The sequence below is a fragment of the Salmo trutta genome, chromosome 17 (genome assembly GCF_901001165.1).
Source record: "Salmo trutta chromosome 17, fSalTru1.1, whole genome shotgun sequence".
In the NCBI taxonomy this organism is placed as follows: domain Eukaryota; kingdom Metazoa; phylum Chordata; class Actinopteri; order Salmoniformes; family Salmonidae; genus Salmo; species Salmo trutta.
In genome coordinates this window covers 20381175-20398089 of record NC_042973.1, presented here as the reverse complement: position 1 = coordinate 20398089, position 16915 = coordinate 20381175, and the positions used below count along the sequence as shown (strand labels likewise).

The window sequence follows — 16915 nt, the reverse complement described above, 5'->3', positions numbered from 1 at the left end:
TGCTCTACCAACTGAGCTACAAAGGACCACTTTCTCCTCCATAGCTGTTGCTAAGTGATAATTGACGCATCCGCATTTTGCTGTTTATTTCTTACAGTTTTCAAAACCTATGAAGATGTCCAGTGAAAGCAGGTATGCAGTTTGTTGACACCACAACACAGTACAGACATGAATACATATTATCCCAAATGCTAACAAATAGTCTTAAATTAGCTGCTCTGTTTTGCTTGTTGACAGCAGGTCATTTCATAAGGAATTGTCTGAGGCGCTCTCGTATTGTTACATCACCAACATTTCAAGAAGAAAGGTGCTAACATGGAAGCGGTTCTAAAACCTGGCCGAACTCTCTCTCTATATGACTTTGAACATAGCCATAGGCCTCTAGGACTATGACATGAAAAATAATAGACTCAAGACCCTGAGATGTCAAATATTTAAAGGGTGGTTAAGCTAAGTACATAATAAGGTGCAATTACTGCGCTTAGATTCTTCCAAGTGGTGCCGCCTTTTCCAAAGTGTGCCCCACACTAGCACAATAACTATCAAAAAACAGAAGATGCTTGTCAATCATAGCCCCCCATTCTAATTCTAACCAAATTTCCTTCATTTTTTTTCAAATAATTATAAGCAGTATAGCTAGATCATTCAAAGAAAACATATTATGCATTACACCGGTGTTACTCAAGGATTGAACATGTGATCATCTAATCAGATGCTGTCTTAGGTCAACATTAGGTCAACATTTGCGATTATAAAACACATAAACCCATACTGAACCAAGTGGTCCTTGGGCTGGGTGATATGGCAAAAAAGAATGTTATTTTTTCACATTTTTGATGGTATGACGGTATTTAATGTTTTTCAATAATAAAAGTTATTAATTTGCTTTATGAGTTGTGCATGACACTAGGGTGGCAGCACATGAATTCTAATTGATTTCAAAGGGTCTTTCTCCATTCTGATTGTTTCATTTGACATTTCCACACTGCCACGTAGTGCTGCACGATATGGGCAAAAGAATTGAGGCCTTATTTTTAACCAAATATTGCCATTGTGATTTGACTTGTGATCTTGGAAATAGAATGAATCTAATTCTGTAGTTAGAATGTAATAGTGGGCACTTCGAATACAGTGTTGTTCCTATATCTTTGAGTGAGTGCAGCGAGAGCAACACAACTTTTCCTTGTGGTTCGTCATGTTCTCAGCTGTATTAATCAGGGTCCTGGCTGCCTCTGTTCAGAATTCCAGCACTGTGCTACTTCCAGTAGCTTGTCTGGTAGAAAACCAACACCAGTTCCCAGTTTAAACACCGTTTATACTGGACTCTTAATGGTTCATCTGTCAACTTCATGCTAAACCTATTACATTCACCAAAGTCAATAGTTCCTTCCCTGTGGGCTAAAAGTTCATCATAATCTTATGCGTCATCCTAAGCCCTAACCACATTGTAGGAGTGTATCGACAAGGCTACAACTAAGTGAAGGAAAACAGAGGTACAGCCTGTGATTAAAGAAACAAAAACAACTTCTAACGTAATATCCTATCGAACACATTGATTTCACATATTTGAAAAAAAATAAAAACCGTTCGTCCTGATACTCTTTTTAAGTGAGGAATGCTTTCATTCCACATGTTCTACATTGAACAGGCTGAACGAGAAATCAGGCTCACCACTTTACGTGAGGTCAGGGTGAATATGATGGCATCATGAATATAGTTTTGAGTGTGATCCAGTGAAGTGACCCAGACCTGTGCCTTCAGGAAGCGCATGCGAGCCTCCTCCATCAGGTCCCCCAGCTCCTGTGTTGATGGTGGACACAGAATGTTCCTGTTAAAGTGTGGGCACTTGGTCATCCTGGCTGTGGGGGAAAATTCTTCAATGCTAACCTGGAAGGAAGAGCACGGGGGAAGATATATATTTTTTCTCATATGTGAAATACATGGCCATACGGTTGGGCAGACACATCACATATGTCTGGGAACACAAGACACAATGTGAGAGACACAACCTCTTTCAGTGCTACTAAGTGTAGTTTAGTTGGCTTTGGATACATTCTGAACAACCTGTCCAATAAGAAAACTACTCAACACAGTACTCCTTACAAGGAAGTCTAAGGAACAAGGTAATTGATGTTGCATTAATAAGACGTGTTAGGACCGCCATTCCAGAAGACAAGACCAAAATCTGTAACAGAGATGATCACTTCAACTGTCAAGATTATGATTATATTAGCAGAGGTCATAACATAAGGACACTGCTGTCATCATGGTACCCTGCTAAAGGGGTAGGAAAGTAAAAATAGAAAGTAGTAAATACACCAAAAAAATCCATACATTCTCTCTCACTTGCACTTCATCCAAATCATCTGATTGAAAATCCATGAGCTTAAAAAGTAGGGGTCTATTCAATCTGTATCGCAGAAGTTCGGCATTACAGCATGACTGACATTTAACGGAAATGTTCCTGCGTTAGTGGAGACTGCATTCACGGTAAACGCTGCATATGTCGGCTCAATCTGGAATGACTTTTACATTTCTAGCACATAATCTGTAATACTTCAGCGATAGGTATTGAATAGAGCGCATACACAAAAGGCCCCTTTGGTCCCTCCCTAGACACACATTGCTGCCCACCTCCAGCTGAAGCCACAGCGTACCAACTACAGTCACATGTCTGTAATAGAGAAAGAAGAGTCTCAAATAGATACCTCCTCTGGTTCCTTGCCAATGATCACAAGAACAAACTGATACATAACATAATTATGCTGTAGAAAAACAGGTTAAATGCCTGATGTAAACTCAATAAAAAAAGTACTGTGATGTAAATAGCAAAGTAGAGCACTATAATGTTGAAGAAATCATTGAGGCCCAAATGTTGGAATGCTCCTGCGACCATAATACCAACGATGAAGACAATTAAGGTGTTGGCCAAATAGGTCGGCATTTCCCAGAACCTATGGAAAGCTGGGCCATGCATAGCCATTCAGCTAAATTACATGAAATGTGTACTTAAAACGTGAATTAAACACATTCTACTTCTTTAAGATACAATAACCATCAATCGCTTGCTAAGTACCTGACAAAAACGTCTTACCTAAGTAAAATGTAATGTATATCAAATCGTATTTGTCACACGCGCCGAATACAACAGGTGTAGACCTTACTGTGAAATGCTTACTTACAACCCTTTAACCAACAATGGAGTTAAGAAAATACAACAAAAAAGTATGATTTAAGAAAAACAAATAATTAAAGAGCAGCAGTAAATAACAATAGCAGAGCTATATACAGGGGGTACCGGTACAGAGTCAATGTGTGGGGGCACAGGTGTCGAGATGGGGGGGGGCAATGCAAATAGTCTGGGATGCCATTTGATTAGCTGTTCAGGAGTCTTATGGCTTGGAGGAAGAAGCTGTTTAGAAGCCTCTTGGACCTAGACTTGGCGCTCCGGTACCGCTTACCCTGTGCGGTAGCAGAGAGAACAGTCAATGACTAGGGTGGCTAGACAATTTCTAGGGCCTTCCTCTGACACCGCCTGGTATAGAGGTCCTGGATGGCAGGAAGCTTGGCCCCGGTGATGAACTGGGCCATGTGCACTACCCTCTGTAGTGCCTTGCGGTCGGAGGCCGAGCAGTTGCCATACCAGGCAGTGATGCAATCCGTCAGGATGCTCTCGATGGTGCAGCTGTAAAACCTTTTGATGATCTGAGGATCCATGCCAAATCTTTTCAGTCTCCTGAGGGGGAATAGGTTTTGTCGTGCCCTCTTTACGACTGTCTTGGTGTGCTTGGACTAGAGGTCGACCGACTATGATTTTTCAATACCGATACCAATTATTGACAATTACAATAATACTGAATGAACACTATTTAAACTTAATATAATACATAAATAAAAATATATTTAGTCTCAAATAAATAATGAAACATTTTCAAATTTGGTTTAAATAATGCAAAACACAGTGTCGGAGAAGAAAGTAAAACTGCAATATGTGCCATGTAAAAAAGCTAACGTTTAAGTTCCTTGCTCAGAACATGAGAACATATGAAAGCTGGTGGTTCCTTTTTGACATGAGTCTTCAATATTCCCAGTTAAGAAGTTGTAGGTTGTAGTTATTATAGGAATTATAGGACTATTTCTCTCTATACCATTGTATTTCATATACCTTTGACTATTGTTCTTATAGGCACTATAGTATTGCCAGCCTAATCTTGGGAGTTGATAGGCTCGAAGTCATAAACAGCGCTGTGCTTCAAGCATTGCGAAGAGCTGCTGGCAAACGCAGGAAAAGTGCTGTTTGAATGAATGCTTAAAAGCCTGCTGCTGCCTACCACCGCTCAGTCAGACTGCTCGATGAAATCAGACTTAATTATAATAAACACACAGAAATACGAGCCTTAGGTCAATAATATGGTCAAATCCGGAAACTCATTTAGAAAACAAAATGTTTATTCTTTCAGTGAAATACGGAACCGTTCCCTATTTTATCTAAACGGGAGGCATACATAAGTCTAAATATTGCTGTTACATTGCACAACCTTCAATGTTATGTCATAATTATGTAAAATTCAGGCAAATTAATTATGGTCTTTGTTAGGAAGAAATGGTCTTCACACAGTTCGCAACGAGCCAGACAGCCCAAACTGCTGCATATACCCTGACTCTGCTTGCACAGAACGCAAGAGAAGTGACAATTTCCCTAGTTAATATTGCCTGCTAACATGAATTTATTTTAACTAAATATGCAGGTTTAAAAATATATACTTGTGTATTGATTTTAAGAAAGGCATTGATGTTTATGGTTAGGTACATTGGTGCAACGAAAGTGCTTTTTCGCGAATGCGCCTGCCACGCAGTCTCCTTGTGTAGTGCAATGTAATCGGCCATAATCGGCATCCAAAAATGCTGATTACCGATTGTTATGATGTTACTGGGAACACTCAGTTTCCATTATCGAGGTATGGACCGATCAGATTTATCAACAGAATATCAAAGTATCTAAAAGTCTAAATGTACTGTTGAGCAAAGTTGTGTTTTGCTCTGTTCCACCATAAGACCCCTATATGGTCCTTCCTCTATGAACTGGCTACAGCACCAAATTCTGATGTTAAACATAGGCCATATAATTATCAGAATGATGATACATTTGCTGATATGGATTGTTATTCAGGTCAGTTGTTACAAAATGGAGATCACAAACATCAGCCCCAAACTGTGGATTCACATGTTTATGCCAGTGTTGATATTCAGCTAGTGCCTTCAAAATTGAATCACACATTTTTTTAAATCTCTCATAACGTGAGGCTTTTACCGCACTTTCGTTATTATGAATGGATTGCTATAACATTTGTATTTTTGAAAGAAACAAAGACTAACCACTAAAACATGTCACTAAAAATGACTAAGGAAATTAAATAAATAGATTCTTTAAACTTTGTGTTTGTAACGGCCGTCGTCAGAATTAGACCAAGGTGCAGCAGAGGATGTGTTCATCATTAGAATTTTAATTACAATGAAGAGAACACTACAAAAATAACAAATACACGACAGCAGAACAGTCCTGTTGGAAATTACTCTAAACAGAAACAATTACCCACAAAACCCAAAGGAAAAACATGCTCCTTATGTGTGACTCCCAATCAGCAATAACGAGCTTCAGCTGTGCCTGATTGGGAGCCACACACGGCCCAAAACAAAGAAATACAAAAACATAGAAAAAGGAACATAGAACGCCCACCCAATGTAACACCCTGGCCTAACCAAAATAAAGAACAAAAACCCCTCTCTATGGCCAGGGCGTTACAGTGTTATAACAGGTACTACTGCTGGCAATACCTTTTGCATTGCTAGTTGTGAAAGTGTTTGCTTACAACTGGGACGGGTATGTTGGCATGATGTTTGAAGCAATTGTAAGCACCATTGACCCTTTCATATCGATGACTTTGTTATGCAGCTGTAAGAGCACACCTTTCTGCACAATAATACAATTTAACAATATCAGCTGTACTATAGGTAGGAGCTCACTTTGTTTCCTTAAGGAACCGCCAAACCACTCTTCTAGAGGGAGAGTCATTGTTCAGTGATGGCGCCATCATTACATTTGATAATTTCAAAGACCCTGCCGCTGAACTTGATTGTCTTTATATTGTATATAGAACAGTATCTGTCAAATTACAATTGTATCCATGTTTGGGTACAAAGAAGGCAAATTCTGTAATCATATGTGAATGTTTAAGTCCCACAGCAACAACTTTCACCATCAAGCTGATATTGAAAATCTTCTGTAGTCCTCTTTTAGGGTTCATCATGTCTAAAATCAACATGTTTTGGCTGTCATACATCTTCAACGATGGACTGATCGAAATAACCATCAACCTGGCAATGACGATATCTAAGGAAGTCTCAAGGTTTTGCTCGCCTGAGGTAGAGTATCTCATGATAAGCTGTAGACCACACTATCTACCTAGAGTGTTTTCATCTGTATTTTTCGTAGCTGTCTACATACCACCACAGACCGATGCTGGCACTAAAACCACACTCAATGAGCTGTATACCGCCATAAGCAAACAGGAAAACACTCATCCAGTGGTGCTCCTAGTGGCCAGGGACTTTAATGCAGGCAAACTTAAATCAGTTTTACCAAATTTCTATCAGCATGATAAATGTGCAACCAGAGGGGAAAAAACTTCTAGACCACCTTTACTCCACACACAAAGCTCTCCCATGCCCTCCATTTGGCAAAAATGACCATAATTCTATCCTCCTGATTCCTGCTTACAAGCAAAAATTAAAGCAGGAAGCACCAGTGACTCGGTCTATAAAAAAACTGGTCAGAGGAAGCAGATGCTAAACTGCAGGACTGTTTTGCTAGCACAGACTGGAATATGTTCTGGGATTCTTCCGGTGGCATTAACGAGTACACCACATCAGTCACTGGCTTTATCAATAAGGGCATAGAGGACGTCGTCCCTACAGTGACTGTACGTACATACCCCAACCAGAGTGACTACCCACTTGGCATACACTGCCAGTCACTGACCTTCCTCTCATCACCATATTTGGTGGTGAGTGGAAATGCCAACTGGATGCTTCAGATTTATACATCTGGTGAAACATCTGTCTCATTGTTCTATCTGTGGTATAACTGTATGGCACTGATATGGTTTGCATTGATCGATTACCTTTAGTTCTGGGCTGAGCACTAGTGACTACCCACTTGGCATACACTGGTTGAATCAAAGTTGTTTCCACGGCAGTCAAATTATATATATTGTAGCAACCCTCACAGACAGCTGTGTGTTATGTGTTATGCTGTTAGTTGGTTGTGTTGTACTTACCAATACCCAGTGTTCGCGGGGTCCGACATGCCAATTAACCTGCTACCTGCCAATCACGGGAATGCCTGGAATGTTCTGATGCCATGCATCCTGGTGGTTCCAAACAGTAGCCTGTGTGGAGTTTGAGGTTACGAAATCACGGTTTATTAACCAATCAATTGTCTGGACAATTGTTCCTTTACGATCTAGCCAGGTCATTACAATTTTAAAAAAGAGCTAACGTTAGCAAGCTAGCGTTACAGACTGACCTCACGCGAGCGTTGCAAAAATAAATGTAGAAATCTATGTTATTCAATTATTGCACGGGCTAAAATAGATCTCGCTGCAAGTCCTGCATTTCTCATCTCCTCATTGGTTTAAAGAAGCAGGTACCCACGTGCCATCTCCTCATTGGTTATACCCACGTGGGAGACTGAAAGACGAACGAGGTCAGTGGCGGTAATGCACCTAATTTATGAAAGTTGCCAATCGCAATATAAAGTTGGCCATTTATTGTGTGGATTAATTGGCTGAGTAGAGGACCTTGTGCATTTCAGGTAAAATAACAACTCAATGTTTATATCCCAGGACAAATTAGCTAGCAACAGCAAGCTAGCTAAATAGGACTAATTAGCTAGCAAGTGCAAGCTAACTAGCTAAATTGCCATAAATGTTTAATGCTTTTCGACCTGTCCCCAAATTAATATAATTGGTTCACAGTTTGTTTAGATATTTTAACCTGCGTGTCGTGATCGCGTTTGTTGTGGGGGGGACAAAATAAATATATGCACGATGGCGCACGCGCGCAGCCGGTTTGGGTTCGGTGATAAACAGCAAAAGAACAAGAACGACGTTTGAGCATCACGCGCCGTGACGTCATCATATAATGATTGACAACCCTTGCACACTGGATTAACAGCCAGTGCGCTGTGCGACTCTTCTCACAGCCTCTGTCTCCGACAAGCGAGACTAGCGCGCTGTCTGTCTACATCGGAAAACATCATTTTAGTCACTGCTAAATCTATAATAAGCAGTCTTTCACGTTCAGAATTTGTGTGATTAATTAAGCGCTTGCCAACATTGGAAACAAGTCTGATCATTGCAGACGCAGAGGACATGGGGTCTCCAAAAAAATAATAAGGGTTCGTGTAAATATCTGCGGATAATGTGTTTTCGGCCTACTTGACTTTATAAATCAATTACTTTTCTTAACTTCATCTATGATATTTAATCATGCAGGAGGTGAGAAGAAAACTGTCAGGCTTCGATTGTCAACTTGCATTGGTTGAAACAATGTTGAAAACGGGATTGGTTGGCAAAAGAATGTATTGTGAACGACGAAGAAAGGCCTCTTCTGAGCAACAAAGCCCATTACCTGCATCGGAAGTTGCACCTTTCGCTATAGCACAGCCATGCAGAGTCCAGCTAAACAGTGACGGCAGATGTGGATGCGTTGCTATTACGAAGGATGGAATTATAGCCCTGTTCCTTCCAGACAAGAGCCCCACATGTGCAAGAGCCCTACCTGGCATCCAAGAGCCAAGCCGACCATTTTGTGATAGGCCTATACAATTAAATACAAGACAAGGACAAGAAATAGAATGCAGGTAGGCCTGGACTTAACTGGAATAGTGGTTGTAATGCATCTACTCTTTATTCATTATCAAGGTGTCCAAATAGAGCTGTCCTGTATGGTTGGTATAGGATGCTTGTAGACTGTATAAAGGTGTTGAGTCAGGAGTGTTCATAAAAAAAAATCATTATCTCTTCAGCAACCTCTCCCTGAAGAAAACTTCAACAAATGGATTGTGTGGTGGTGTGATCAACATTCATGTCATCAATATGAAAGAAGGCAGCCGTATATCTTCAGCATTGAGTTCTTCGGATGGAGTTCCTTTCCCATGTCATAATGGATCAGAACATTGCTCAATGTGTGATGTATGTTACAATGGAGGATTTTCCACACAGACCAATGGCAAATGGACACAAGAACTTTTAGATCTGCCAGTGCCCCTTGCTGGATCAGACCGGACAGCTAAAGAAGGACAACCCATTTTGCAAAGAGCCCAGAGGTTCCTGCCTTTGTTACACGCTGTTGGAATCCCATTTTGCTCTCTCTTGGTTGCTGCTGACCTGTACTTTCATTGGAATGGAAGTTCATGGTGCCCTGGTAGTGGCTTTTCTAGTGTACTCTTTGGTCCAGCCTTTAACTACCATCCTCCTCCAGTATGAATGGAAACTGTCAATGATAGGATGACATTTTCATATAATTCAGGCTCTTGTTATTTCTGACCTGTTAATTCAATAAAGAACTTAATTTAAAGCCCTGTGAGTGAGTTGTTTTTCTCCTTTTATTGATCTCGTGTCCATGTAACCTATCACCATAACTGTTTTTTTTATTCTCCTTTTAGTCATATTTTAAGGCAACTGTTTCTTGATAAAGGCTACAGAAAAGTTCCAACGCATTTTTACGAAATAGATATCACCCTTCCATTATGGAATTCCTGCTTTTCTGACTATATTAAAATTGACCTGCCCGCAAACCCATGGAAATGTATCCCCTTGTCTTCCTAATTTTTCTTTTATCTCTAGGCATGTTTGTATGTAATGGTTTTGTATTTTTACATTTGAACCATTTTACCAGTCATAGAGGCTCTAAAATAAATATTTTAGATTTACTGATCTTATAGCAGTGTTCGTTTTGACATGCATAATAAAATGTTTTCTACAAATGACATCACGTGAGATTCTATTAGTGATAAAATGTATCTGACTTTAAGAACTATTGTCCAACTCAATGTCTCATAAGGTTGCAAAAAGAACATGTTATTGTAATTTCATCGTGACATGACCGCTACAGGAGGGGGAAGGTAGTTGTGACGTCTGAATTTGAGGGGGGGGGGGGGGTGTATTATAAAAGGCCATCAAAATCATTCTTTCCTAAACCAGAAGCACCACAGGGACATTGAAGATCTCTTTGCTGTAATATTGCGTTGAATTTTTGCTTATTCTATAAGCATTCCTATTTTGAAGAAAGCCTTAATTTAAAAGTTTATCTTTTATCTCTTGTACTGTTAAACAAAACTTTAAAGGTAAGCCGCTTTAAGACTTCTTTGGAAATTTTTGATTTGCAACTTTTAACTTCTAAAATTGAGAGTTTTTCTACAACTAACACTTTTTTAATATCTTGCCTTAGATGAAGAAGTCTTTTGGAGTAGTGTGCATATCACTAATTTTATGTGCAGCTCTGTCAGAAACAATTGGATTAGTGATTGCGGTAGGTCAACATTTTATTGTATTTGGCAAAATGTTGTTTTAAATGCTCTTATTTTTTTCGTTTTTTTAACTACAAGTTGGCTATTGCAAGCAACATAAAAATTATATGAATGTTTTTGCCTATTATCTAGACATAACACCTTAACAAGCATTGAGATAATTGAGTTCTTGCATTATAGTCGGGTCAAGCAATTCGCATTCAGAAAATTAGATAAATTGTTGAGGAAACAGATGAGTGACTGTACAGTGTGTGTATAAGGAATCTGATTTGTGTGTGTGTGTGTGTGTGTGTGTGTGTGTGTGTGTGTGTGTGTGTGTGTGTGTGTGCGTTTGTCTCATAACAGGGTAAAGAGAAGCGAGGGTGGACACTAAACAGTGCTGGCTACCTTTTGGGTCCCCGTAAGTGACTGTTATGTATTAAATACATGTACTCTTTCACACAACTCTCAAAATTCCACTCTCAGGTACTTTTAACTAAACTATAATTTACACACCTGCCCTGCCTCCATGATCATGCTCTTTTCATATTTGTTTCCCCCATTATACTTTTTCACATTTCACCTGGCTGTGTAATGTGGCATGATGTATTCCAACAAACTTGTTCTGTGTAGTTATTGGGCTTTTAATTTGTTATATCCTTTTAAATGACTATATTTTGAAAAGCCTATTTGCACAGGAACACATTTATTCCCAAGGTTCATGGATTATTGTCAACACAGAATGAGGATGTATCCCATAACACAGGTCCTTGTGGTAAATTTAGGTAAAATGCCATCATCCCTGTGTTTCAGGTCGTATTGATCACCTAATACAGATAAAGGATAATCCAAGCGTAAGGGGGAGAGAAGAACTGCTAAGTCAATGTAAGATAGCTCCTGCAGGACATTGAAGTCAGCAGAGGAATTGCTCTGTGACGCCTTGCTCCTCTGTTTTATTATTTGCAGACTTAACTCTTAATGCAACAACCAAGTGTTTATAACAGCCATGGCCACTTTATGTTTATTGGTTTGTTTTTCCACATGTTTCTGAATTATTAAACCATCATACAAGATCTTTTAATCTCAGAGGCACTGTCAGAACAAAGTTGATCATTTCATTTTTGCATGTAATTATACTTGATGGGTGATGACTGTGGGAAACGCATCAAGGGCTAAGGGTTAACGTCAAAATTCAAGGATTACACTTCAGATAATTAGTGCTCTTACATGATTATTCAGTGCACTATTTCTAGCCCTCTTGACTCAAACCTTTATTAAAGTTGTTGATGGGGTGAGGTATATTGTAATTTAAATCATTGTCTTTCCTGCTCCTTGCCCCTCTCACTATATATATATATATATATATATATATATATATATATATATATATATATATATATATATATATATATATATATATATATATAAGCAATGTGCTCTCTGAGATGGACAACGAATGCAATTACTATTTTACCCTTCTTTGCATGCGGAGGGACCCTTCCTTAATATATAAAAAACATTTCAGGTTCTGTTTCCATCGATGAATATGTGCCTTTCTTTCATGTATTTGATTGGTGAAGATATGTTTTCCAGCAATTGAATGACTCAAGCCCTGCAGGTTGCTTTTCAGACTCTTGACAGATAAAAGGAAAAGCACACCATCATAAAGGGTGCCTTATGCCGTCATGTGAGCTTTAGGCAGGGTTGCGGTGTTTGTGTGTAGTGTGCAAGGAAGGGGATTTCATCTAGGGAATGGGTAAAAATAAGCTGTGCAAACTATGTTTTTGTTTTGTTGTTCAGACGGCATTGACGGTCACCGCACCCTCAGTGACAAGCATGGCCTTGCTGGAAAGAGAGACATGCCCCTGGACGATGACTTCAAAACAGGTGAGAATCTAAAGCCTTGTAAGCCTACCCTGTAGCTCAGTTGGTAGAGCATGGTGTTTGCAACGCCAGGGTTGTGGGTTCGATTCCCACGGGGGGCCAGTATGGGAAAGGAAAAAAAAAATATTATGTAATTAAATGAAATGTATGTATTCACTACTGTAAGTCGCTCTGGATAAGAGCGTCTGCTAAATGACTAAAATGTAAATGTAAAATCTTATAGCCTGCATTTCATTGGCATATGAGAGGGTAAATCAAATATGTTTAGAGTAGATGACGTACAGTAAGTCTGCTTTACTCAGTGTAGTCTCTACACCTCATGATGGTCTCTTATTTTGCAGGTGCCTTGAGAATAGCAGATGAGGATGTAATACACACTGTCATTGACTTCTTATCATACCTGAAACTTAAAGGTAAGTTCATGGTGTCTGTTATTAATGTTTAATTACAACAATTAATTACAGCAAAAACACTGACAGCATTCTCTTGATTGTTATTTTTTTCATGAATAAAAATCAGGTGTTTTGACATGTTCCAAAAATAGTAAAATAATCATTTTTCATATGGTCTGGTTATATTTGTATTTCAAATTTATTTACAGATTACATTTATAGTCAAGATTCCTGGCTATATGTTGCGACAACATTTGGAACAGAACAAATACTAGCATAGTCCTAATCAGTTATAACCATCTAACTGTGCTCACTCAAATGTTTTGTCATCTACCTTACAGAAATCGGAGCTCTGGATACCATGCCTTCCTCTCTCACATCAGAAGAGATGGGTCAGCCCTAGTTCAACTGATCTCTTCTCTATGCCTCACCCGCCTACAAACAACAGTATCTGTACATTTCCCATTATACTGGATACTGGCGTCATCATAACAACAATATACTATACAGATTAATCACGTTCTTATTATAATTTGAAAGAAATAGATTGAATAAAACTTTTGAATGGCAAAACATTGTTGTTCCTATATATGTATTATACAGTATATATTTTGTATTCAAACAGTGAGATTACCTTTAGAAAGTGTAACAACAACCCAAACCACTCAGATGAAACAAAGTCTCCAATTTAAAATGTAAAATCTCCAAGTTCTCTCTCAGACCAACTAGATACAAAGGAATCAGAGATTGCTGAGCAACATAATAGCATGATGTTGCAGTTGTTTGTTCTATTCTGTGATCTCTGCTCAGTGTTTTGTCCCAGTGAACTGTTGGCAGCACCAGCAGAACAACTGCACATAACCCATTCCACAAGTTACTGTTTCCAAGTTGAGCTTCACCATTGTAGCTTGTTTCCAGAGTAGTCCAAGAATCCCCCATGATTTTTTTCTGTCAGATCAGTGATAACAGACAGCAAAGATGATATGCTTTCCTCCGCACTCAAATCCGCCTGATCCAAAAGAGACAGGAAATGCAGCATATCAACTGTCAACTCAGTGAAATACACAGCCATGTATTTTAATGTATTCTAAAGGACCCAACAATAAAATGCTTCAACCAAGAGTATGGGACACTCACGTGTGGGCCACCCATGTCAGTGCGCACCCAGCCAGGGTGAAGAGCCATGCACAGAATCCCTTCAGATTTCAGGTCAGTGGCCAGACACCTTGTCGTCATGTTCAAGGCAGCCTGCATATATATAAACAAAATGAGATGGACAGGACATGTAATGAATATGTACACAGAAGAACAGTCAGATTAACTATCGCCACACCCAAACATCCTATGCCCAATATTGCAACCAGAAATGGTCTGTAATGTTTATATGGGCTTTGTAGAAACAGCTCATTATGGTTGCTGTTCACCTTTGAGATTCTGTAGGCATAGCTTTTGAAGGCTGCTCCGGCTCCCCAGTTGAGCTTAATGGAGCCAAGTATGGAAGAGATGTTGATCACAGCTGCTCTATGGATCCCCATTCCAGTGCCCCGTGCAGCAGCTGCCTGTAGCAATGGCAGAAATGCCTACAAGAAACAACAACATTATGTGATCTAGAGATAGTTGCGAGAATACAGGTTTCTTATGAAGTAGGGAACTTTTCATAAATATGTGTGATTTGGCCATGAATAAAAATATCCTCTGTGCTACAACAAAATTAAGATATTTCTTATACATGCTCTTCTAGAGGTGCAACACATTGATTTACCTTGGTGACAAAAAGAGGGGCAACAGTATTACTCTCAAAAGTCTTCATCATGGAGTCAGGAGTCACTGTCTTCAGATCAGTGGATGGATTGATGGCTGCGTTGTTTATGAGGCAATTCAGCCCATCGCTTCCCAGTATAGATGACACCGCTTGCAATGCTGAGTCTATACTTGACTGGCTGACAACATCTGATATGAAAGAGATCATTACCATTCAAAAAGGAACTTCACAGGAAACAAACAGAATTTAGTTTTCGTTTTCTCCTTGGTTTTCTTTTACAGTATTGGTTTAATTTACTTTTACATTATTGGTTTACTTCAGTTTGGCATTTCATCATGTTCTGTTGAGTACTACAAACATATAATTGAGCGAGTAATATAAGTTTTAGTTACTCCAATGAGTTTGAAGGAAGAAAATCCCTGAGAGAAACACACGGGGAAATACCAATACAGTGTTTCTTGCACATTCTGCTTGTATAACAAGTAAGGCATATGGGGCATGTGTCCCAACTATGCATGGCACATGATGCACATGGGATCATATACCGATTACCAACATCACACTGCACCCTAGTTCATGTGTCCAACTTTTACAAATTATGTCGGCTATGCAACTCACCAAGCTGTACAATATGAACACCTTCGCAGGACTTGGCAATATTTTGAAGATCCTAAAATGAAGATCAGCTTTTATTATTTATCCCTAAATTTACAGCAAAGGCGAATCCTCACACGTGTATTTCCATTACGTGGAAATTCACAAAACAAGTTGAACATGGTGTTACATTTTTATTTTTTTTAAATAAAGTTGAACATGATGTTCTCCTACCTGTGCTGCGGCTGGATTGCGAACAGTCGCTATTATTGTTTTGGGTCTCTCGGTGCTTCTCGCCAGGTCTTTCACCATTTGTAGACCGAGGCCTCTGCTCGCTCCAGTAATTAATACAGATTGACATTTTGTGAATTTTAGAGTCATAGTTAGTAGATGTCTGTTAATAACTTTGTTGAATGAAGAAGTATGATCGGTCTCAGTGTCCACACATCATTTTTGTAGCGATACAATCTGAAGGCGTGGTTTAAATTTCATAGTAACTCGAATGGACCAATGAGGGTAGGTGCGCTTGATTTAGTATCTGTGAACTGTTTCCGCTCCATTCTCCTTATCTACTACTAGTCCAAAGTGCAACCCCAAAATACCACTCGGCGCATCTGGCGACCCAAATCGAACGTATACATTTTAAAAGAATGAGTGTGGCTCGCGCCGCGCTCAACCCCAAAGTCTAAATACATGTTCTCAGACATTGGTCGCGAGCGGTGTGGTCAGTTTATTATAAAAAAATAAATGTTTTCAGACGTTAGTCACTTTTCCTTAGAAAAGCTTACACGACCAGGGTTGAAAGTAAGCACAGTGTCCCGGTGTTGTGCCAGAATTCTCCCCCACCTTCGCGTTCTTCATTGCTGCGACTTGCTTGCTCACTTGGCACATCAAGTGACCAAATTAAACGCACCCTATTTTGAAAGAATGGATGTCTCTGGCGCCACACTCAACCCCTAATCTGAATATTACATGTTTTCAGACGTCAGTCACTTAGCCTTAGAAAAGCTTCTTCCACAACCAAAACTGACTGTAAGGTAAAGTTATTGCTAGAGGGAGCGACACTGTTTTGGAACACCTGGTTATTGTTATTTGTTGTGAACTTTCCAGATAGCTATTGGAAGAAGAGAGGCCAAGATAAATCCCTCACAATATTTGTATAAATAACGGTAGGGCTTGCAAAATAAAAAATCAAAGTTGTATGTCAGATGTATTAGTTAGCTAGCTATTTTAGATGATTGAATGGTGAACTGAGTGATTCTGTATATATACATCTGTTCTCTGGGCTTGTGTTTTACTACCCAGTCTAACAACACTCACTGGTTTGTTTTTCCATCAGGGAGGAGCCTTGCTTAGATAGAATGAGTTGCCTTAAAGAGCAAAACCACAGAACTTAGGACAATCAGAATGTTTCCCGAAACCTCAGCTGTCTATTCCTCTGAGAACAATGGGTGCCACCTAAGAACATGGGAAGTCAACATTGATTCAGGAGATCACACAGACAGTGTGCCAGGAGTGATTCCCAATGGTTCAGTTGGAGTGGTCAGGGTACAGCAGAGCAGCTGCATCCAGCAGGATGGACCATCACTGTACCAACTACAGATTCTACCCTCCACCACATGATGCTGAGCCCTCACTCCCTCCATGCCCACTTGCCACTCATGGAGATTATGTGCTCCCCCAGTCCATTCCATTTCCTGAATCCCAGTTTAG

The 16915-nt window shown here is 39.6% G+C and overlaps 2 protein-coding genes across 4 annotated transcripts; one reads left to right on the top strand and one right to left on the bottom strand.

The window, feature by feature from the left end:
• Positions 1 to 7847: 7847 nt before the first annotated feature.
• On the top strand, positions 7848 to 13265 carry LOC115151828 (galanin peptides-like). 3 transcript variants are annotated; one of them, XM_029696085.1, is made up of 7 exons: positions 7848 to 7873; positions 10513 to 10593; positions 10937 to 10991; positions 11384 to 11455; positions 12371 to 12457; positions 12796 to 12867; positions 13188 to 13265. In XM_029696085.1, the coding sequence occupies exons 2-7, from the start codon at positions 10513 to 10515 to the stop codon at positions 13247 to 13249; spliced, it is 429 nt and encodes a 142-aa protein (XP_029551945.1). In that variant the 5' UTR covers positions 7848 to 7873; the 3' UTR covers positions 13250 to 13265. The 3 variants fall into 3 exon arrangements, with proteins under 3 accessions (XP_029551945.1, XP_029551944.1, XP_029551946.1); XM_029696084.1 differs by lacking the exon at positions 7848 to 7873 and adding an exon at positions 10277 to 10408; XM_029696086.1 differs by lacking the exons at positions 7848 to 7873; positions 11384 to 11455 and adding an exon at positions 10277 to 10408.
• On the bottom strand, positions 12873 to 15711 carry zgc:110339 (SDR family oxidoreductase). Its single transcript, XM_029696083.1, has 6 exons — positions 15437 to 15711; positions 15227 to 15278; positions 14609 to 14796; positions 14271 to 14426; positions 13984 to 14094; positions 12873 to 13855 (listed from the first exon to the last, which is right to left on the bottom strand). Exons 1-6 carry the CDS (start codon positions 15581 to 15583, stop codon positions 13742 to 13744), a joined length of 768 nt encoding a protein of 255 aa, XP_029551943.1. The 5' UTR covers positions 15584 to 15711; the 3' UTR covers positions 12873 to 13741.
• Between the last annotated feature and the right edge of the window lie 1204 nt (positions 15712 to 16915).